Source organism: Mustelus asterias, unplaced genomic scaffold, assembly GCF_964213995.1.
Source record: "Mustelus asterias unplaced genomic scaffold, sMusAst1.hap1.1 HAP1_SCAFFOLD_731, whole genome shotgun sequence".
Classification (NCBI taxonomy): Eukaryota; Metazoa; Chordata; class Chondrichthyes; order Carcharhiniformes; family Triakidae; genus Mustelus; species Mustelus asterias.
In genome coordinates this window covers 54,986-78,357 of record NW_027590680.1, presented here as the reverse complement: position 1 = coordinate 78,357, position 23,372 = coordinate 54,986, and the positions used below count along the sequence as shown (strand labels likewise).

General features: G+C 44.8%; 1 protein-coding gene across 1 annotated transcript in view; it reads left to right on the top strand.

The window, feature by feature from the left end:
• Positions 1-349: 349 nt before the first annotated feature.
• Positions 350-23,372, top strand: part of LOC144487310 (uncharacterized) — a gene marked incomplete at its 3' end in the record, with an annotated part of 75,233 nt that continues 52,210 nt past the window's right edge. Inside the window, exons 1-2 of the mRNA XM_078205387.1 lie at positions 350-1,020; positions 15,428-15,946. Of these exons, the coding sequence (XP_078061513.1) occupies positions 350-1,020; positions 15,428-15,946 (1,190 nt within the window). The remainder of the gene's footprint in view (positions 1,021-15,427; positions 15,947-23,372) is intronic.

The following is a 23,372-nucleotide window of genomic DNA, read 5'->3' as shown; positions in this document are numbered from 1 at the left end:
TAGAATTGTCTGTTCTGAATTTCTATCCTGTACTGACACTGATGACTTTTGTAAACTCGTTTTACAGGATATTGAAAGAGGAATCACAGGCCGAAATCTCAAACGTCACATCTGGATCTGACAGAGTCATATTCCTTGGGAGCTGAATATCATCGGCCTTTGAATCTAGAAGGAGAAATGATTGTCCAGTTTGTTGATTTGAAAAGATTACAAACATCAGTGTGACCAGTTACACAGCCTGAATAAATATCACATCATTCACAGCAGGGAGAGACTGTACCCGTGTTCTGTGTGTGGATGAGGCTTCAACTGATTGTCCACCCAACCGAGAGGCAAGGACACCTGCACCATGGAGAAACCATGGAAATGTGCAGACTGTGGGAAGAGATACAGATACCCGTCTGAGCTGGAAGTTCATCGGCGCAGCCACACTGGGGAGAGGCCATTCACGTGTTCTCAGTGTGGGAAGGGATTCACTCGGTCATTCAACCTGCAGACACACCAGCGAGTTCACACTGGGGAGAGGCCGTTCACGTGTTCTCAGTGTGGGGAGGGATTCACTTCTTCATCCGACCTGCGGAGGCACCAGCGAGTTCTCACTGGGGAGAGGCCGTTCACCTGTTCTCAGTGTGGGAAGGGATTCACTTGTTCATCCAGCCTGCGGAGGCACCAGCGAGTTCACACGGGGGAGAGGCCATTCACCTGCTCTCAGTGTGGGGAGGGATTCACTTGTTCATCCCACCTGCGGTGGCACCAGCGAGTTCACACGGGGGAGAGGCCATTCAGCTGCTCTCAGTGTGGGAAGGGATTCACTCGGGTATCCAACCTGCGGGCACATCAGCGAGTTCACACTGGGGAGCAACCGTTCACCTGCTCTCAGTGTGGGAAGGGATTCACTCAGTCATCCAACCTGCGGACGCACCACCGAGTTCACACTGAGGAGAGGCCGTTCACCTGCTCTCAGTGTGGGAAGGGATTCAGAGTTTCATCCGACCTACTGAGACACCAACGAGTTCACAAGTGATTCCAGGGGTTGGATTCTGCTGTGATTGTTTCTGCTCTCAATTACATCCAGGACTGCATTTTGTTCATTCTCACAGTTGGTCAATGGGGAGGATGCTCTGATTGTGGGAAGGGATTCACTGATTCATCCGACCTGCTGAAACACCAGAGAATTCATAATGGGGAGAGGCCATTTATCTGCTCCGAGTGTGGGAAGGGATTTACTCAGTCATTCAACCTGCTAAAACACCAGCCAAGTCACACTGGAGAGAGGCCATTCACTTGCTCCAGTTGTGGGAAGGGATTTATTGATTCATCCAGCCTGCGGAGGCACCAGCGAGTTCACACCAGGGAGAGACCATTCACCTCCTCTGATTGTGGCAAGGGATTCAGTCAATCATCCAACCTGGTAAAGCACCAGCGAATTCACACTGGGGACAGGCCATTCACCTGCTCCGTGTGTGGGAAGGGATTCACTCAGTCACCTCACCTGCTGAAACACCATCATGTTCACGAGTGACTGCAAGGACTGAATTTTGCTGTTAATCTCATCGAGGTCCCAACCATTTTCATTGGTGTCTGTTTCTGCTGATGTTAATAAACCCTGGCCCAGTTGTAAGATTTGTATTGTGGATTGTCTCGTCTGAGTCCTGAACTCGTAAATAAAAACAAGAAGTGCTGTAAAAACTCAGCAGGTCTGACAGCATCTCTGGAGAGAGAAACAGAACTAATGTTTTGACACTGAAGAAGAGTCACATTCAACTGGAAACATTAACTGTTCCTGTCTTTACAGATTCTGTCAGACTTACTGAGATTTTGCAGCAACTTCTGCTTTTAGAATGACGGTGAATGCTGGATACATGAATCAGAGATTGGTGTAAAACTGGGATCTGCTCCTAAATGAAAGTGAAACAGCAGGTTAAAGTTTCCAGTCTGAAAAGTACTATGGTTGTTATACTATATATACCATTTTAAGGCTGGTTTTAACTCATTTAAAATAAACCTATTTAAAATATATTTGTTAAAGTCAGTATTAAAATACGAGTTGGATGAGTTCACAGGAGCCTGTTAACCACTGGGACAATTATTCAACAAACATTGGATCTCCAGATAGAGAAGAAGCTGCAGTTTGTTTGCAGGAATTCCCTGTTTTATTGATGTGTGTGTGTTAGACATCAGGATAACTAAAAATACACAAACCTGGACATCAATGGTGATATGATTGACAGTTACTCTGGGAATCACTCCCACTGTGAAACTTCAGCACTGACACTACTGAATTTTGTCGGCTCAGGGAGTGGGACCTCCAGGAGTGGACTGTAAAAAAGCTGGGTTTCAGTATCCTGACTAATATATGGTGAGGAACCAGAAAACTCCTTACTGAGGAACTGCCTGGGGTTTTACCAGTGTAGGTTCAGGGGCGAATGATTCCTGACTCCCTGAAATGTCTGATATTGAACCCAGTTTGGAACAAGATTCATTCAGTTTCCAGGAGAATAGGGACAAATATCACCCACAACTGAGAGAGAGAAAAACAGCCACCTTGATCAATGACTTGGATGAAGCCAGAATTGATGATACAAAGATAGGTAGAAAAGCAAGTTGTGAGGTTATTACAAAAAATCTGTAAGGGACACAGATAAGTTACCTGAATGGACAGAAAAATGGCAGATGGAGTATAGTGCGGGAAAGTGGGAGCTTTTCCACTTTGGCAGGAAGAATAGAGAAGCAAACAATTTATAAATGTACAGAAACTGAAGAATACTGCCGTAGAGAGGAATCTGGGTGTCCTTGTACATGAATCGTGAACAAATAGGATGAAGGTACAGCAAGTAAAGAAGAAGGCAAATGGAGTGTTGGACTTTACTGCAAGGGGTGGAGTTTGAAAAAGGGAACTTGCTGCACCTACACAGGACATTGCTGAGAGAGCAGCTGGAATACTGTGTGCGGTTTTGGTCTCCCTACTTATGGAATGACATGTTTTCATTGGAATGAGTTCAGAGAAAGTTCACTCGGCCCATTCCTAAGATGAAGGTGTTGTCTTTTGAGGAAAGGTTGTGAAGGTGTAGGGGAGAATTCTCCCATCCCGCCCACCACAGGAATCGTAGCAGGCCGGGGGGTGGACCACACAAAGGTCCTTTGACCTCGAGGGGAATTCTCCAGTTTTGGGGCAAGTGAGGCCGCAGAATCCAACTCGTTGTCTTTTGGGGAAAGGTTGCACCTATACTCATTGGGTTTGGAAGAATGAGCAGTGAACATTCTGAAACATGAGATTCTCATGGACAGTTGACAGGCAAGAGGCCAAGAGGATGATTCATGAAGGAGTCTTGAACTTGGTGCCACAGATCTACAAGGAAACCAAGGGTATTGTTTTAGCCCTTACAGACACCAATACTTCATCCTCAGTTTTAGTCAGGTTAGTCAGAGGTTTAGTCAGGTGTGGTGAAAGCTTCAACCAATCATCTGGCCTTTTGGAACATAATTGCAGTCACAGGGAGATACCATGGAAATGTGGGAACTGTGGGAAGAACATAAGAACTAGGAGCAGGAGTAGGCCATCTGGCCCCTCGAGCCCTCATGGCTGATCTTTTTGTGGACTCAGCTCCACTTACCCGCCCGCTCACCATAGCCCTTAATTCCTTTACTGTTCAATAATTTATCTATCCTTGCCTTAAAAACATTCAATGAGGTCGCCCCAACTGCTTCACGGGGCAGGGAATTCCACAGATTCACAACTCTTTGTGTGAAGAAGTTCCTCCTCAACTCAGTCCTAAATCTGCTTCCCCTTATTTTGAGGTTATGCCCCCAAGTTCTAGTTTCACCCGCCAGTGGAAACAACTTCCCTGCTTCTATCTTATTTATTCCCTTCATAATCTTATATGTTTCTATAAGATTTCCCCTCATTCTTCTGAATTCCAATGAGCATAGCCCCAATTTACTCAGTCTCTCCTCATAAGCCAACCCTCTCAACTCCAGAATCAACCTCGTGAATCTCCTCTGCACCCCCTCCAGTGCCAGTATATCCTTTCTCAAGTAAGGAGACCAAAACTGTACACGGTACTCCAGGTGTGGCCTCACCAGCACCTTATACAGATGCAACATAATCTCGCTGTTTTTAAACTCCATCCCTCTCGCAATGAAGGACAAAATTCCATTTGCCTTCTTAATTACCTGTTGCACCTGCAAACCAACTCTTTGAGATTCCTGCACAAGGACACCCCTGTCCCTCTGCACAGCATAAGAAGTCTCACAACAGCAGGTTAAAGTCCAACAGGTTTATTTGGTAGCAAATACCATAAGCTTTCGGAGCACTGCTCCTTCGTCAGATGGAGTGGAAATGTGCTCTCAAACAGTGCAAACAGACAAAATCAAATTGCAGAATACTGATTAGAATGTGAATCCTCCAGCCAGCCAGGTCTTAAAGGTACAGACAATGTGAGTGGAGGGAAAATTAAACACAGGTTAAAGAAATGTGTATTGTCTCCAGACAGAACAGCTAGTGAGATTCTACAAGCCCAGGAGGCAAGCTGTGGGTGTTACTGATGATGTGACATAAATCCAACATCCCGGTTTCGGCCGTCCTCATGTGTGCGGAACTTGGCTATCAGTTTCTGCTCAGCGACTGCGCTGTCGTGTGTCGTGAAGGCCGCCTTGGAGAACGCTTACCTGAAGATCCAAGGCTGAATGCCTGTGACTGCTGAAGTGCTCCCCCACAGGAAGAGAACAGTCTTGCCTGGTGATTGTCGAGTGGTGTTCATTCATCCGTTGTCGTAGTGTCTGCATGGTTTCCCCAATGTACCATGCCTTGGGACATCCTTTCCTGCAGCGTATCAGGTAGACAACGTTGGCCGAGTTGCAAGAGTAGGTACCGTGTACCTGGTAGATGGTGTTCTCACGTGAGATGATGGCATCCGTGTCAATGATCCAGCACATCTTGCAGAGGTTTGTTTGAGGTCATTAGGTTACATTGAAGCTTCATATGTTTCATATGAAGCAATTTTTAAAAGCAGTATCACGGCCTTTTGGCTGAGATGCAAATGAGATTAAGTCTTGGAGGAGGAATTGCTTTCCCTCCTCCAATCAGCTTGGCCTCTGCACAGCAGCATGCTGCAATTTTTTACCATTTAAATAATAGTCCATTTTGCTGTTATTCCTACCAAAATGGATGACCTCACATTTACCAACATTGTACTCCATCTGCCAGACCCTCGCCCACTCACTTCGATTATCTATATCCCTTTGCAGACTTTCAGCGTCCTCGGCACACTTTTCTCTTAGTGTCATCTGCGAATTTTGAAACACTACACTTGGTCCCCAACTCCAAATCATCTATGTAAATCGTAAACAATTGCGATCCCAACACTGATCCCTGAGGCACACCACTAGTCACTGATCGCCAACCAGAAAAACACCCATTTACCCCCACACTTTGCTTTTCGTTAGTTAACCAATCCTCTATCCATGCTAATACATTACCCGTAACACTGTGCACCTTTATCTTATGTAGCGTCTTTGGTGCGGCACCTTGTCAAATGCCTTCTGGAAATCCAGATACACCACATCCACAAGTTCCCCATTGTCCAGTGCACATGTAATGTTCTCAAAGAATTCCACCAAATTAGTCAAACATGACCTGCCCTTCATGAACCCATGCTGCGTCTTACCCATGGGACAATTTATATCCAGATGTCTCGCTATTTCTTCCCTGATGATAGATCCAACATTTTCCCTCCGACAGAAGTTAAGCTAACCAGCCTATAGTTACCTGCCTTTTGTCTCCCTCCTTTTTTAAATGTTTGTGATTTTGTGAAACCTGTTTTTATTGTCTGAGCTGACTGGAATTAGAGCCAGAGCAGGAGTAATCCAGGAGAATGATTTGGAGGTAAAGCAAAATCCAGCAGATGCTGGAGTTCTGAAAAGAACTCCAGCATCTGCTGAGTTTATCCAGCATTTTCTCTATTTATTATAATGATTTTGGGACCTGGGTTTGAATCCCACCACGTTTCAATAAAAATATTGATGAGCATGAATTAATTGTTGTAAAAACACATCTGGTTCTCTAATGCCCTTTAAGGAAGGAAATCTGCCGCCCTGATCCAGTCTAACCGACATGTGACTGGATTCACAAACAATTCAAGGGCTGACTGGGTAAACAGGGAATGTCACCATCAGAAAAACAGAGCCCCCTGGAGGGCAGAAGGGTTAGGACAGGTTATGGAGAGGTTAAAACTGTCATCATTGAGAACAACACAGACTTTAATGGAACAACTGGTCCCAAACACGATCTCTTGTAGTTAGTGTGGCAGGGTGTGGTGAATCAGGTTTAAAAAGAGTCAAATTATATATGTTTTCTAGTTTGGACAACCACATTTAAATCTGGGACTCGGATGAGGATATGAATTGGTGTTTGGTGGTAAGATCTAAATCTGTGTATTACGCCAGGAAGCCTTAAACGCAGAGTGAGAATATTTCAGAACCAGTATTCAAAATGAACGGCTGTGGATGGTGAATTCACCCTCAAAAGAAAACAAAGAAAATTACAGCACAGGAACACCCCCTTTAGCCCTCCAAGCCTGCACCAACCACGCTGCCCGACTGAACTAAAACCCCCTACCCTTCTAGGGACCATATCCCTCCATTCACATCCTATTCATGTATTTGTCAAGACGCCCCTTAAAACTCACTACTGTATCCGCTTCCACTACCTCCCCCGGCAGCGAGTTCCAGGCACCCACCACCCTCTGGGTAAAAAATCTGCCTCGTACATCTCCTTTAAACCTTGCCCCTCGCACCTTAAACCTATGCCCCCGAGTAATTGACTCTTCTACCCTGGGAAAAAGCTTCTATCCACTCTGCCCAAGCCCCTCACAATCTTGTAGACTTTGTCAGATCGCCCTCAACCTGCGTTGTTCCAGTGAGAACAAACCAAGTTTCTCCAACCTCTCCTCATAGCTAATGCCCTCCATGCCAGGCAACATTCTGGTAGATCTTTTCTGTACCCTCTCCACCCTCTCCAAAGCCTCCACATCCTTCTGGTAGTGTGGCGACCAGAATTGAACACTATATTCCAAGTGCAACCTATCTGAGGTTCTATAAAGCGGCAACATGACTTGCCAAAAGGCCTGCAGAAATTAAGTCTTGTGAGGAACTACTGGAAAAAATAAATCATCCTCAACATGGGAGAGACAGAAACTGTGAGGACCATCTCCTCCAACCACAGATTTTCTGTCTCTCCCAATGTTGCTGCATCTGCAGAGACAGAGTCTCAAATTGGAGGAACAGCTTTGCCACCTATTTTGAGAAAAGAAGTTCACTGACACAGCAGCCTATCGGTGATGTGTGGAGGAGTTGTGTCTTCCTGCTACAGAACTAGTTTCATAGCAGTGTGAGCCTCAAAAGGAATGATCCAACCATCGGCAGACCTTTCCCCATTCTGCTGAACAAGTCTCGATTATTTTTATATATCTCAGGAGGTGGGGTTTACAACTCAGGAATTTGAGTAACCAGATATTGTGAATGTACTTACCAATCACTTGGGTCATCACATTAGAAATTGAGATCCATTCATCCAGGTTCATATTCTAAACTGCTTTTATTTGCAGTTTAACGTTCACAGACAACATACAGAATCCCCGGTCAGAGCTGATCTCAGCTGGTGTAGTGAGGTTATTGATGGGTTATCAATGTAAATCCACACACAATGAAGATCAGAATCGGGAGAGATTTTTCCTGCTCCACCGTCTGAACCAGTAAACATCTGATTCAGTTACCTTGTGTCAAATAGTTAGAATTCTCATTTTGGAAAGAGAGTATGGGAGTATTTTTAAAATGAGTTAACAAAACATATCATTCATAGATTCCAATTTAAAAGATTTAATATATACACAGTCTTCAGTATTTGTGTTATCTTATTCAAAGAAGTAAACTAACAGAAACACAAAAGGTAATGTTACTACGTGACTACATCACTAATAAAGGAGTTACTGAGAATGGAAAACGATCCCTTGGAAACCAAAAAATAGCCCTTAAAAATCAATGAGTAGCTTTCCAGAAAATCTCAATACAAGCATTGAAAATAAATACTTTGTGCCCTGCAGATGGATCTTTCAGAGAATGAATTGTAGATTTTGCCCAAAGATCAAATTAGAATTGAAGCAAAAGTTCTTAACTTTATTCTAAACAGGTTCCTGTTGGGAGTTCTTCAATTAAGGGGGAAGATCACTGGTGGTGCTTTTAAAAAGTGACATTGCAGCCCTGAAAATCAGTGACACTTCCAGAATATTAAATTCCAGCTAGTTATAGGGTTTGTTAACACCAGCAGAAATAAAATATTGTCAGACTGTCAATACTGAACAGCAGCAAAAACAGCAGATTCCAAACCCTGCAGTCACTTATGAACTTGCTGATGTCTCAGGAGTCATTGTGACTGAGTGAATCCCTTCCCACACACAGAGCAGTTGAATGGCCTCTTAGTGTGAGTGCGTTGGTGAGCCAGCCACCTACACACGGAGCAAGTGAATGGCCTCTCCCCTGTGTGAATTCGCTGGTGAGCAGAGAGGTTGGTTGGCCGATTGAATCCCTTCCCACACACGGAGCATGTGAATGGTCTTTCTGCAGTGTGAGTGCGTCGGTGAGCAGTGAGGTTGGATGACTGCCTGAAATTCTTTCCACAGTCAGTGCAGCTGAATGGCTTCTCTTCAGTGTGAATTTTCTGGTGTCTCAGCAGGGTGGGTAAAACTGTGAATCCCTTTCCACACACAAAGCAAGTAAACGGTCTCTCCCCAGTGTGAATTCGCTGGTGTGCAACGAGGGAGGATGCCTGTCTGAAACTCCGTCCACAGTCAGTGCAGCTGAATGGCTTCTCCTCAATGTGAACTCGCTGGTGTGACAGTAAGTGGGATGACCCAGTGAATCACTTCCCACAGTCGGAGCAGGTGAACGGCCTCTCCCCAGAATGAACTCGCTGGTGTGACAGCAGGTGGAATGACTGAGTGAATCCCTTCCCACACACGGAGCAGATGAATGGTCTCTCCCCGGTGTGAGTGTGTTGGTGCACAGTGAGTGCTGAAGAATGCCTGAACCTCTTCCCACAGGAGGTGCAGGTGAATGGCTTTTCCTCAGTGTGAATTCTCTGGTGAGACCAAAGGCCCGATGACTGAATGAATCCCTCCCCACAGACAGAACAGGTGAACGGTCTCTCACCAGTGTGACTGCGCCGATGGTTTTCCAGCAGAGAAGGGTAACTGAATCCTTTCCCACAGTCCCCACATTTCCACGGTTTCTCCATGATACTGGTGTCCTTATGTTTCTCCAGGTTAAACGATCAGTTGAAGCCTCATCCACACACACAACACGTGTACAGTTTCTCCTTGCTGTGAATGGTGTGATGTTTTTTAAGGCTGCGTAACTGGATAAAGCTCTTTCCACAGTCAACTCACTGAAACACTCTCACTCGGGTGTGCGTGTATCTTGGTGCTTTTTCTGTCACACTGATGTTTGAAATCTTCTCCTCCAGACAGAAGACAAACATTTCTCCTTCCACGTTCAAAGTCTGAGGATATTTAAGTCCAAGTGAATCGAGACTCTGTCTGATTTTGATGTGATGTTTCTTCACCTCACCTGTAAAAGGAGTTTACAAAATTAATCACTGTCAGTCCAGGATAGAAATTTTGAACAGGCAATTCTAATTCTCTGGAACATTTCTTCCTCTCTTGTTCCCCAAATCAATAAATTCCTGTCCCACACACCCTCCCTCCTCCCTGGGCTGAAATCCAAACCCATCTCACCATTTCTTTTCTCCACTCCCAGTTTGCTCCTTCCCTCTCCTCTGTCTGGGTTCAGTTCTGATGTGGAGATGCCGGCGTTGGACTGGGGTGAACACAGTAAGAGTTTTAACAACACCAGGTTAAAGTCCAACAGGTTTATTTGGTAGCAAACACCTAATGGTAGCTAATGGCATTTGCTACCAAATAAACCTGTTGGACTTTAACCTGGTGTTGTTAAAACTCTTACTGGGTTCAGTTCTCCAGCTGCTGTCTGCAGACTGACACTAAAACCAATGGGTCTTATTGGGGGTGTTGGGGCCTCCAGAGGGTGTTTGTGAATCCTCCCCGCCCACCTCCCAGGGTTTCCTTCCTTCCCAGAGATCAGAGTCCTCATTGATTTGAGGCCAAAGTGTAACCTCTTATTTATTGTCCCCCTCCCCCATCCTCTGATGTGAACCATCCTCCAGTGGCTGAGCCAGGATGGGGCCGTTAACCTGGGCCTGTTCCCGGGAGGGAGGGAGGGAGAAGCCCCGCAGCTGCAAACCAGGGAGCTGACAATGATTCTGAAGGGTTTGCGGATCCACAAAGTGTTTCCAAATCCTCCCAGCCACCGCCTAACGCTGACTCCGCTTCTCCGGGACAAACAAGCGCCAAGGACAGCAATGACACTGCGCATGCTCCACATCACAATGCCCGGGGACTGTTTAACGGCAGCTCCGGACCAATAGGAAGAGGGGGCGGGGCTGGAGGACCGAGCGGGAGCGGCTGGTCCTCCAACCAATCGGAGTGAATGAGGGGCGGGACCTGAAGCATGCGCAGTGCGGGTAATGGCGACGGACGGACGCTTTTAACCTGGAAGCGAGATCAATACGAGGTAGAGGGCGGCGTGCGGGGAATGATAAATGTGGCGGGTGGGTGGAGAGGCTTTGTAAACATGTTGTTCAAACCCAAACCCCGGAAATGAACTTCCCGGTCCCCCCCTTTGTACCAAATGGAGCGGCAGCTTGTAGTGTTAGACCCGGGCTGACTGCCGCCATTGAGGCTGCATGTGGGAGGCCGGCAGGGATTGTGATTGGAGGGTGAAGCCCTGACGTCACAATGGAATGGGTGAGGGTGTGACATCACAATGGAATGGGTGAGAGTGTGACGTCACAATGGAATGGGTGAGAGTGTGACGTCACAATGGAATGGGTGAGGGTGTGACGTCACAATGGAATGGGTGAGGGTGTGACGTCACAATGGAATGGGTGAGACTGTGACGTCGCAATGGAATGGGTGAGGGTGTGAGGTCACAATGGAATGGGTGAGAGTGATGTTACAATGGAATGGGTGAGAGTGTGACATCACAATGGAATTGGTCAGAGTGTGACATCACAATGGAATGGGTGAGGGTTCCAGATGAGCTGACACAGGGCTGGAGTTGGGCGATGGCACTGACATGTGGCCCGGTGGCACAGTGGTTAGTGCAGCTGCCTAACAGCGCCAGGGATCCGGGTTCAATTCCAGCCTCGGATCGCTGTCTGTGCAGAGTTTCTACATTCTCCCCGTGTCTGTGTGGGTTTCCTCCGGGTGTTCCGGTTTCCTTCCACAGTCCAAAGATGTGCCGGTTAGACGGATTGGCCACGATAAATTGTCACTTGGTATCAGGGGGATTAACAGGTAAATATGTGGATAGGGCCTGGATGGGATTGTTGTCGGTGCAGGCTCGATGGGCTGAATGGCCTCCTTCTACATTGTATTTTATTATTCATTATTATTAATTAATTGCTATTCTGATTTCCAGCTGTTTTTGAGTTTTAACTGTATCCTCTATTGTGAACACCAAAGCAAAATACTTGTTCAATTCATCTCCCAGCTCCTTATTTTTCATTATCAATTCCTGGACTCACTTTCTATTAGACAGTTAAGAAATGAGGTGGAGCAAGTGACTGAAGTGTCAGTCAGGGAGCACTATTGGGAGCACCAATAGTTTCAAAATAGTTCTGGAAAAAGATAGGACAGGTCCACAGGTCAAGGCCCTAAACTGGAGCAGGGCCACTTTTGTGGGCAATGGGCAGGATCTAGCAGATGTCGATTAGGTGAATTTGTTTGAAGGGAAAGGAATGACTGGCAATTGGGAGGTTTTAAAAGTGTGATATCAAGAGTCCAGGGGCAGTATATTCCTGTTAAGATGCAGGGAAAGAATGGTAAATTTAGGGATCTCTGGCAGACAAGGGACATTGAGGCTCTGGTCAGGTAAAAGAAGGAAGCATACATTGGGTTTAGGCAATCGGGGACAAGTGAATCACTCTGATTATAAAAAGTGTAAGAAAATACTGAAGAGGGAAATCAGGGGGACAAAAAGAGGTTATGATATGGATCTGGCAGGTAAGATTAAAGAAAATTCCAAGAGGTTCTATCACTATATTAAGAGTAAAAGGGTGGCTAGAGAGCGAATAGATCCCCTTAAAAATCAGTATGGCCATCTGTGTGTGGAGCCACAGGAGATGGGTGAGATTTTTAATGAATACTTCTCCTCTGTGTTTACTGCGGAGAGCACCATGGGTGCGAAAGAAATAAGGGAAACAAGTGGTGATGTCTTGGGCACACGCATGTTACTTGGGAGGAGGTATCTGCAGCCTTATAAAAGCAAATTACTGCGGATGCTGGAATCTGAAACCAAGAGAGAAAATGCTGGAAAATCTCAGCAGGTCTGGCAGCATCTGTAAGGAGAGAAAAGAGCTGATGTTTCTTGTCTGGATGACCCTTTGTCAAAGCTCTGAAACATCAGTTATTTTCTCTCCATACAGATGCTGCCAGACCTGCTGAGAATGGGGAGAGAGTGTGTGGGATGGAGATTTACAGCTTTTGGGGAATGAGAGAGGAAAGAATGTTCCATAGAAATTGTCTGTTCTGAATTTCTATCCTGTACTGACACTGATGACTTTTGGAAACACATTTTACAGGATATTGAAAGAGGAATCACAGGCCGAAATCTCAAACGTCACGTCTCGATCAGACAGAGTCATATTCCTTGGGACCTCAAGATCATCGGACTTTGAATCCAGAAGGAGAAGTGATTGTCCAGCCTGTCAATTTGAAAAGATTTGAAATGTCAGTGTGAATGAAAAAGCACCAACACACTGCCACACTCGGGTGAGTGTGTTCCAATGCACTGACTAAAGAGCTTTAACGAGTTACACAGTCTGAATAAATATCACACCATTCACAGCGGGGAGAGACTGTAATCTTGTTCTGTGTGTGGACGAAGTTTCAACTAATTGTCCACCCAAGAGAGAGGTAAGGACACCTGCATCATGGAGAAACCATGGAAATGTGTGGACTGTAGGAAGAGCTACAGATACCCGGTTGTGAATGTGCCCTAGTCATTCCACAGGAGCCTATTGCGCAGGCGCAGTGCTGTATCTGGAGCATGCGCAGTGTCACTTTGCTCGGAGTCCTGTGAATGGGGGAGACGCTTTTTTCAGCGGGTGAGTTGGTGGGGCTGCGGGAGAAATGTAGCCGGGAGTCGGGGTCGGGAGGGAGCTCTGGCTTCACAAACACCCGCTGTCGGCCGCACGGCCCGAATAGACCCTGCAGGTCTATTCTCTCAGAGGATTTCTCTTCCACAGTGACCAGTGGAAGCTGAGGATCATTGAATATATTCCAGTTCGACAGATCTTTGACTGACAATGGTGTCAAGAGTTATGGGGAACAGACAAGAAGATGGAGCAAAAGCTAAGATGTGGGGGGATTTCTTCACTCAAGATGTGGTAAAGCTTTGGAATTCTCAACCCCTGAGGACAGTGAAGCCTCAGTCATCAACTATTTTCAAGAGAGAGATTGATTGGTTTCCAGATATTGAGGATATCAAGGGATATGGGTTTAGTGTGGGGAGAATGATGCTGAGGTAGATGAACAAATTATCTCATTGAATAGTTTAAAAGGCTCGATGGGCCAAATGGCCGACTGCAGCTCCTATTTGTTATGGTCTCTGTGTCCAGGACAGGAAGCAGTGAGCATGGATCTGTCAATCAGCCTCAATCAGCACCTTCAGGAGAATTGGGAGGGTGAATATTAGATACAGCAGAGTGAGAATGGAGGGAGAGTGTGTGGGATGGAGATTTACAGCTTTTTGGGACTGAAATAGGAAAGAATGTTCCATAGAAACTAGAACCATAGAAAATTACAGCTCAGAAACAGGCCTTTTGGCCCTTCTTGTCTGTGCCGAACCATTTTATGCCTAGTCCCACTGACCTGCACTTGGACCATATCCCTCCACTCCCCTCTCATCCATGAACCCATCCAAGTTTTTCTTAAATGTTAAAAGCATTTACCACTTTATCTGGCAGCTCATTCCACACTCCCACCACTCTCTGCGTGAAGAAGCCCCCCCTAATATTCCTTTTAAACTTTTCTCCTTTCACCCTTAACCCATGCCCTCTGGTTTTTTTCTCCCCGAGCCTCAGCGGAAAGAGCCTGCCTGCATTCACTCTATCTATACCCATCAAAATCTTATACACCTCTATCAAATCTCCCCTCAATCTTCTACGCTCCAGGGAATAAAGTCGCAACCTCTTCAATCTCTCTCTGTAACTCAGCTTCTCAAGTCCCAGCAACATCCTTGTGAACCTTCTCTGCACTCTTTCAACCTTATTAACATCCTTCCTGTAACTAGGTGAGCAAAACTGTACACAATACTCCAGATTCGGCCTCACCAATGCCTTATATAACCTTACCATAACGCTCCAACTTTTATACTCGATACTCCGATTTATGAAGGCCAATGTACCAAAGACACTCTTTACGACCCTATCTACCTGTGACATCACTTTTAGGGAATTCTGTACCTGTATTCCCAGATCCCTCTGTTCAACTGCACTCTTCAGAGTCCTACCATTTACCCTGTACGTTCTTCTTTGGTTTGTCCTTCCAAAGTGCAATATCTCACACTTGTCTGCGTTAAATTCCATTTGCCATTTTTCAGCCCATTTTTCTAGTTGGTCCAAATCCCTCTGCAAGCTTTGAAAACCTTCCTCACTGTCCACTACACCTCCAATCTTTGTATCATTAGCAAACTTGCTGATCCAATTTACCACATTATCATCCAGATCATTGATATAGATGACAAACAACAATGGACCCAACACCGATCCCTGCGGCACACCACTAGTCACAGGCCTCCACTCAGAGAAGCAATCCTAGAACTGTCTGTTCTGAATTTCTATCCTGTACTGACACTGATGACTTTTGCAAACCCATTTTACAGGATATTGAAAGAGGAATCACAGGCCGAAATCTCAAACGTCACGTCTAGATCTGACAGAGTCATATTCCTTGGGAGCTGAATATCATCGGACTTTGAATCCAGAAGCAGAAATGATTTGAAAAGATTTCAGACATCAGTTTGACTGGAAAAGGACCAACACACTGCCACACTCGAGTGAGAGTCTTCCAGTGCACGGACTAAAGAGTTTCAACCAGTTCCACAGCCTGAATAAATATCACATCATTCACAGCGGGGAGAGACTGTACTTGTGTTGTGAGCGTGGACGAGGCTTCAACTGATTGTCCACCCAAGAGAGAGGCAAGGACACCTGCACCATGGAGAAACCATGGGAATGTGGGGACTGTGGGAAGAGATACAGTTACCCATCTGAGCTGGAAGCTCATCGGCGCAGCCACACTGGGGAGAGGCCATTCACCTGCTCTCAGTGTGAGAAGGGATTCATTCAGTCATCCAGCCTGCAGAGACACCAGCAAGTTCACACTGGAGAGAGACCATTCATCTGCTCTCAGTGTGGGAAGGGATTCACTCGGTCATCCGTCCTGCGGACACACCAGCGAGTTCACACTGGAGAGAGACCGTTCACCTGCTCTCAGTGTGGGAAGGGATTCACTCAGTTATCCAGCCTGCAGACACACCAGCGAGTTCACACTGGGGAGAAGCCATTCACCTGCTCTCAGTGTGGGGAGAGATTCACTTGTTCATCGAACCTGCAGGTGCACCAGCGAGTTCACACTGGGGAGAGACCATTCACCTGCTCTCAGTGTGAGAAGGGATTCATTTGTTTATCCCGCCTGCGGAGGCACCAGCGAGTTCACACTGGGGAGAAACCATTCACCTGCTCTCAGCGTGGGAAGGGATTCACTGACTCATCCAGCCTGCGGATACACCAGCGAGTTCACACTGGGGAGAGGCCGTTCACCTGCTCTCAGTGTGGGAAGGGATTCAGAGTTTCATCCCAGCTGCTGAGACACCAACAATTTCACGAGTGATTCCAGAGGTTGGATTCTGCTGTTATTGTTTCTGCTCTCAATTACATCCAGGACTGCATTTTGTTCATTCTCACAGTTGGTCAATGGGGAGGGTCGGGGGGTTTCTTTCTGCTGGACTGGGGTCTCATGACTTTGCCTCCAGTGGGCTGATTCTCTTTGAGTCTTGTTGCGAATACTTGGTTTCAGATTTCACAAGGATCACAGAGTGACAGGATGTTAGGAGGTTATAGAGGTTTAGAACATGGAAACAGGCCCTTTGGCCCAACTTGTCCATGCAGCTCAGTTTTTACCACTAAGCGAGTCCCAAAAGGGGCGGCACGGTAGCACAGTGGTTAGCACTGCTGCTTCACAGCTCCAGGGACCTGGGTTCAATTCCCGGCTTGGGTCACTGTCTATGTGGAGTTTGCACATTCTCCTCGTGTCTGTGTGGGTTTCCTCCGGGTGCTCCGGTTTCCTCCCACAGTCCAAAGATGTGTGGGTTAGGTTGATTGGCCATGCTAAAAATTGCCCTTAGTGTCCTGGGATGCGTAGATTAGAGGGATTAGTGGGTAAATATGTAGGGATATGGGGGTAGGGCCTGGGTGGGATTGTGGTCGGTGCAGACTCGATGTGCCGAATGGCCTCTTTCTGTACTGTAGGGTTTCTATGTTTTTAGGTTAAATGCCCGTATTTTGCCCATATCCCTCTATACCCATCTTACCCATGTAACTGTCTAAATGCTTTTGAAAAGACAGTATTGTACCCGCCTCTACTACTGCCTCTGGCAACTCGTTCCAGACACTCACCACGACCTGAGTGAAAAACTGCCCCTCTGGACCCTTTTGTATCTCTCCCCTCTCACTTTAAACCTAAAACTAAGAACAAGGAATGTATCGATAAAATGATTAGAGAACAGAGCCAACGTTTCGAGTCTGGATGACACTTCATACGAGCTGTTATGAAGGGTCATCCAGTATCAAAACATTAGCTATATTCTCTCTCCACAGATGCTGTCAGACCTGCTGAGATATTCCAGCTTTTTCTGTTTTTGTTTCAGATTCCAGCATCCGCAGTATTTTACTTTTATGATAAAATGATTAGTTCTGATTGGAATCCCCACGACCCTCCCGCAAGACAGGGGGAGTGGTGGCAAAGGGAGAAAAAGGATAAGGATGATAAAGACTGGTTTCTGATTCTCTGAGCCCATGTAGTTTTAACAAAACGAGTGAACCAGTTTATAAAGAACAGAAGTTACCCATCGCTAACAAAAACTGATCAAATTAAAATAATTAGGTTGAGGAAGAGAACAAAAGAATGAATAGATGAAGTTTAAAATCAACTTTGTTTTGCTGTTAGAGAAGTTTTTTAAAATTATGTGAAGTGATGTAACTGTGTACCAAGTGTTTTCTGTTCACTCCCCGCTTTAGGTCCTGTAGAAAAGTTAACCCTTTTAGCAGACAGTTGATTTTGTCATAGAGTCATAGAGGTTTACAGCATGGAAACGGGCCCTTTGGCCCAACTTGTCCATGCCGCCCCTTTTTTAACCCCTAAGTTAGTCCCAATTGCCCGCGTTTGGCCCATATCCCTCTATACCCATCTTACCCATGTAATGGTCCAAACACTTTTTAAGATTGAACCCACCTCTACTATTATTGCTAGCACAAGGGGACATAGCTTTAAATTGAGGGGTGGGAGTTCTTTACTAGAGAGTAGTAAGGGCGTGGAATGCCCTGCCTGCAGCAGTCGTGGACTCGTCAACATTAAGAGCATTCAAATGGTTATTGGATAAACATATGGATGATATTGGAATAGTGTAGATTAGAGGGGCTTTAGATTGGTTCCACTGGTCGGCGCAACATCGAGGGCCAAAGGGCCTGTACTGCGCTGTAATGTTTTATGTTCTATTACCTCTGGCAGCTTTTTCCAGACACTCATCACCCTCTGTTAGAAAGAAATGCCCCTCTGGACCCTTTTGTATCTCTCCCCTCTCTTAAACCTATGCTCTCTAGTTTTAGACTCCCCTACCTTTGGGAAAAGATGTTGACTATGTAGCTGATCTATGCTTCTCATTATTTTATAAACCTCTATAAGGTCATCCCTAAGCCTCCTACACTCCAGGGAAAAACGTCTCAGTCTATCCAGCCTCTCCTTATAACTCAAACCATCAAGTCCTGGTAGCATCCTTGTAAATCATTTCTGCACTCTTTCTACTTTAATAATATCCTTTCCATAATAGGGTGACCAGAACTGTACACAGTATTCCACATGTGGTCTTCCCAATGTCTTGTACAACTTCAACAAGACATTCCAACTCCTGTATTCAATGTTCTGACCGATGAAACCAAGCATGCCGAATGCCTTCTTCACCACTCTGTCCACCTGTGACTCCACTTTCAAGGTGTTATGAACCTGTACCCCTCGATCTCTTTGTTCTTTAACTCTCCCCAACGTCCAACCATTAACCTGCCCAGGTTCGATCGACCAAAATGCATCACCTCGCATTTATCTAAATTAAACTCCCTCTGCCATTCGTCAGCCCATTGGCCCAATTGATCAAGATCCTGTTGCAATCCTAGATAACCTTCTTCACTGTCCACTATGCCACCAATCTTGGTGCCATCTGAAAACTTACAATCCATGCCTCCTACATTCTCATCCAAATCATTCTTATAAATGTCAAATAACAGTGGACCCAGCACCGATCCCTGAGGCTATCCGCTGGTCACAGGCCTCCAGTTTGAAAAAACCTTCGACAACCACCCTCTGTCTTCCGTCATCAAGCCAATTTTGTATCCATTTGGCTACCTCACCTGGATCCCATGAGATTTAACCTTATGCAACAACCTACCATGTGGTACCTTGTCAAAGGTCTTGCTAAAGTCCATGTAGACAACACCAACTGCACTGCCCTCATCTACCTTCTTGGTTACCCCTTCAAAAAACTCAACCAAATTTGTGAGACATGATTTTCCACTCACAAAGCCATGCTGACTGTCCCTAATCAGTCCTTGTGTCTCTAAATGCCTGTAGATCCTGTCTCTCAAAGTACCTTCTGACAACTTACCCACTACAGATGTGAAGCTCACCGGCCTGTAGTTCCCAGGCTTTTCCCTGCAGCCCTTTTTAAACAAAGGCACAACATTTGCCACCGTCCAATCTTCAGGCACCTCACCTGTGACTATCGATGATTCAAATATCTCTGCTAGGGGACTCGCAATTTCCCCCCCTAGCCTCCCACAGTGTCCTGGGATACACTTCATCAGGTCCCAGGGATTTATCTACCTTGATGTGCTTTAAGACTTCCAGCACCTCCTTCTCTGTGATAAGTACATTCCTCAAGACATCACTATTTTTTTCCCCAAGTTCCTTAACATCCACCCCTTTCTGACCAGTGAATACTGATGAGAAATATTCATTTAGGATCTCACCCATCTCTTGTGGATCCGCACATAGATGACCTTGTTGATCCTTAAGAGGTCCTACTCTCTCCCTAGTTACTCTTTTGCCCTTTATGTATTTGTAGAACCTCTTTGGATTCTCCTTTGCCTTATCTGCCAAAACAATCTCGTGTCTTCTTTTTGCTCTCCTGATTTCTCTCTTAACTCTACTCCTACACCCCCTATACTCTTCAAGGGATACACTTGATCCCAGCTGCCTATGCATGTCATGTGCCTCCTTCTTCTTCTTGACCAGAGCCTCAATATCCCAAGTCATTCAAGGTTCCCTACTTCTCCCAGCCTTGCTCTTCACTCTAAGAGGAATGTGCTTACCCTGAACCCTGGTTAAAACACTTTTGAAAGCCTCCCACTTACCAGACGTCCCTTTGCCTTCCCACAGTTAACTGTCGAAAGTTCCTGCCTGATACCATCAACATTGGCCTTGCCCTAATTTAGAATTTTTACTTTTGGGCCAGACCAATCATTTTCCATAGCTATCTTAAAACTAATGGAATTATGGTCACTGGTCCCAAAGTGATCCCTCACTAACACTTCTATCACCTGCCCTTCCTTATTTCCCAAGAGGAGATCAAGTTTTGCCCCTCTCTAGTTGGGCCATCCACATACTGAATGAGAAATTCCTACTGAATACACTCAACAAATTTCTCTCCATCCAACCCTCTCATACTATGGCTGTCCCAGTCAATGTTGGAAAGTTAAAATCTCCGACTATTACCACCCAATTTTTCTTGGAACTATCTGCAATCTCCTTACATATTTGCTCCTCAATTTCCCGCCGACTATTTGGGGGCCTATAGTACAACCCTATCAAAGTGATTTCCCCCTTCTTATATCGACTCAGTGGGCGAACCCTTGGATATATCCCCTCTCAGTACTGCTGTGATGTTTTCCTGAATCAAAAGTGCAACTCCCCCTCTTTTCTTTTCTCCTGTTCTGTCTTTCCTCTGGCATCTTGTTTTTAAATTGTTTTTAAATCGCCCGGAAACTCGTGTCTATTTTAGTTTCTAATTGTGGATTTATTGGAGCCAATTAAATGTGGAAATTTTAAGCGTAGCCTGGAGGAATTTGGAATAACTGAGAATTTTATTGTGTTGTCACCTCAACCCAAGATAAAGAACAAAGAGTTTGCAAATGGTAACGTTTGGGATTTTAAATCAACAAAGACTAGATGTTGCCTGTAAAGTCAGGCTTTGGAAGTTGGCTTAAAAAAGGTTAAGTTATAATGAAGGATCTTGTATCTTATTTTAATCAAGGAGTTGTGAGCTTGTAGTGCTCTGTCACTTTAAGAAGCTATAGCTGCGAGAGAGAATGCTGAGGATTCATTGTTTGAAATTTACGAGCTGTGAGAATCTGTGTGTTTTGTTTGTTTTATGTGGATGTTTGTCGATGTGTTTTATCATTGTTTTGGGCTACATTTGTTAAGGTTTATCTTTCTGGGGAATTAACCTTACCTTGAGTCTTTAATTAAAGGCATTTTTGGAAGTTTAAAAACAGAATTACAAGAATGCTTAAGTAATTAATTTTGGTTATTGTTGTTGTAAAGCACATGCTAAGTTTCTCTGTTTGTGTGTGGATGATATTTGTGGATTGAACGCTTCAGGCTTTGAGTTTTTCTGTCTGTGATTTAAATCAAACATTTAAAAAAGGAAGTGTAATTAATAAAATGTTTTTTTTCAAAAGTTATGAACTTGGAGCCATATTTACTGGACAGAGACATCCTTCCAGGATATTTCTCTAAACATGCAGGAATTTTAATCCGGATAAAACTCACATGTGAGAATGAGAGTTTTAATTTGTAATGGTTATTTAAAATTTGGTACATATGAAACGACTCTGACCAATCCTGTGTTGGATTGATCTTGGGTTAAACTTCCTGTCAGGTCCAAAGATTTATTCCTGACACAATTAACACAATGAAAAGGAAAATTCTGGAATTGGATACTGAAGAACAGAGTTTAAAAAGAGAGATTATTAAATAGAAATGATTCCCAGACCGTGTGGTCATTAGATTAAAACAAAGGAAGGGTGCTGACGTCCATTTGAGAACTTTTAATCCACCCCTTTTCAAACTGAGTCTATGTACAAAGAAAACGCCAAGGATGGTAGATAAGGGGGTCTGGAAAACATCATGATGGGGGCACCTATCTGTTCATGAGATGCTCACAAAGCCCCATGATGCCCAGATACTAATTTAATTGCACCTATATGTAATGTATGTAATCTATCACCATTCTGATTGGATTGTGTCCAGCCGGGATGGGCTGAGTAACTGGATAAGAATTGATGATATTCTTTGTTGGGTGGAGTTGCACATGGTCAGCCCCTGTGGCTTCTCCCCGCTGGCCCAGCTCAATAAACTGTTTGTCGATTGAATCAGGTTTGAGTGTTGAATGATTCTTCTGAGTTCATTCCCCCCAACACACTGGGTACATTACCACTTCATCCTCGGGAGTGGCCTGATAGGCCGTGGTCCAGACTACATGTGGCCCTTGGGGGGCCTTTCATGAATCACATGTTTTTGCTTGTTGTAGATGCACATTCAAAATGCTTGGAAGCACAGATCATGAGTAATATTACAGGGCAATTAGGACTAGCTTAGTGGTAAAAACTGTGCGACATGGACAAGTTGGGCCGAAAGGCCTGTTTCCATGCTGTAAACCTCTATGACTCTAACTACCTTTTTTGTGGCCTGAAGTTCCCACAATTGGAAAGCAGCCAGATTAGTTAAATAGACAGCCTTAATTGTGAGACAATTAAATAATAAATGATTCATTAATACATATGTTATAAAGGCTGGAAATATAAATTTGAACACAAGTTTATAACTTTTAGAATTATAAACACATTAAGAATGGTTAAAATGCTGTGGGAATTATCAGATGTTCCCTTCCCATGCTGACAGAATAAAGAAAGATGAAAGGACTTGTTAACCTTGACTGGAGGGAATGAATCGGCTCCTGTTCAAGATGTCTCACCATTGAATGACTGATGTGAACCAATTATCGGTTGACCCAATTATCAGGCTACCCCAAGCTAAGAGATATCGTTTGAGAGAAAGATATGTCTTAAAATTAAGACAATGTGTGCAATTAGCTAAAAACCAAATCAATTTCATTATTGACAAGTTATGGCTAATTCCTAACAATTAGCTGAGGATGGCTTTCTACATTTTGAAAGTATAAAAAAGGGATTCGAGAAACCAATTTGGTAAAAGTTTTTTAAAGTTAACTTTTTTTATAGTTTGTTTATTAGTGTCACACATAGGCTTACATTAACATTGCAATGAAGTTACTCTGAAAATCCCCCAGTCGCCACACTCTGGCGCCTGTTTGGGTAAACTGAGGGAGAATTTAGCATAGCCAATGTACCCAACCAGCACGTCTTTCGGACTGTGGGAGGAAACCGGAGCACCCGGAGGAAACCTGCACAGACACGGGGAGAATGGGCGAACTCCGCACAGCCAGTGACCCAAGCCGGGACTCGAACCCTCTGCTGTGAGGCAGCAGTGCCTCACAATGTGCCCTACAGAGAGACGTTGGGAGCTGTTAGTTTTACAAGTTATCCACGTTTTCAGAGCCATCACTTCATGTCCTGGTTTGAGAAGGATGGAGAAGTTAAAGTTCAGCTTTCCTCCTTTTGCTGTTGATCGATACTTTGCTTTTTTATCTTTCTGACTTGTTACATTTTTAATGGTTCATAAACTTTCTGAATTCACCGTTTAAAATACCCTTTCTTGCCATATGGTTAAGTCACAAACCTGGTGTGATTTACGATTAGGGAAGTTATTGTAAACAAGAGAACCCCCATAAATCTTAGTTCAAACAAATCAAAGTTCTTATAAATGGAATGTTATCCTTTATTCTGAGAGAAATTGAACATAGAAGTAAAGATGTTCTGCTTCAGTTGTGCA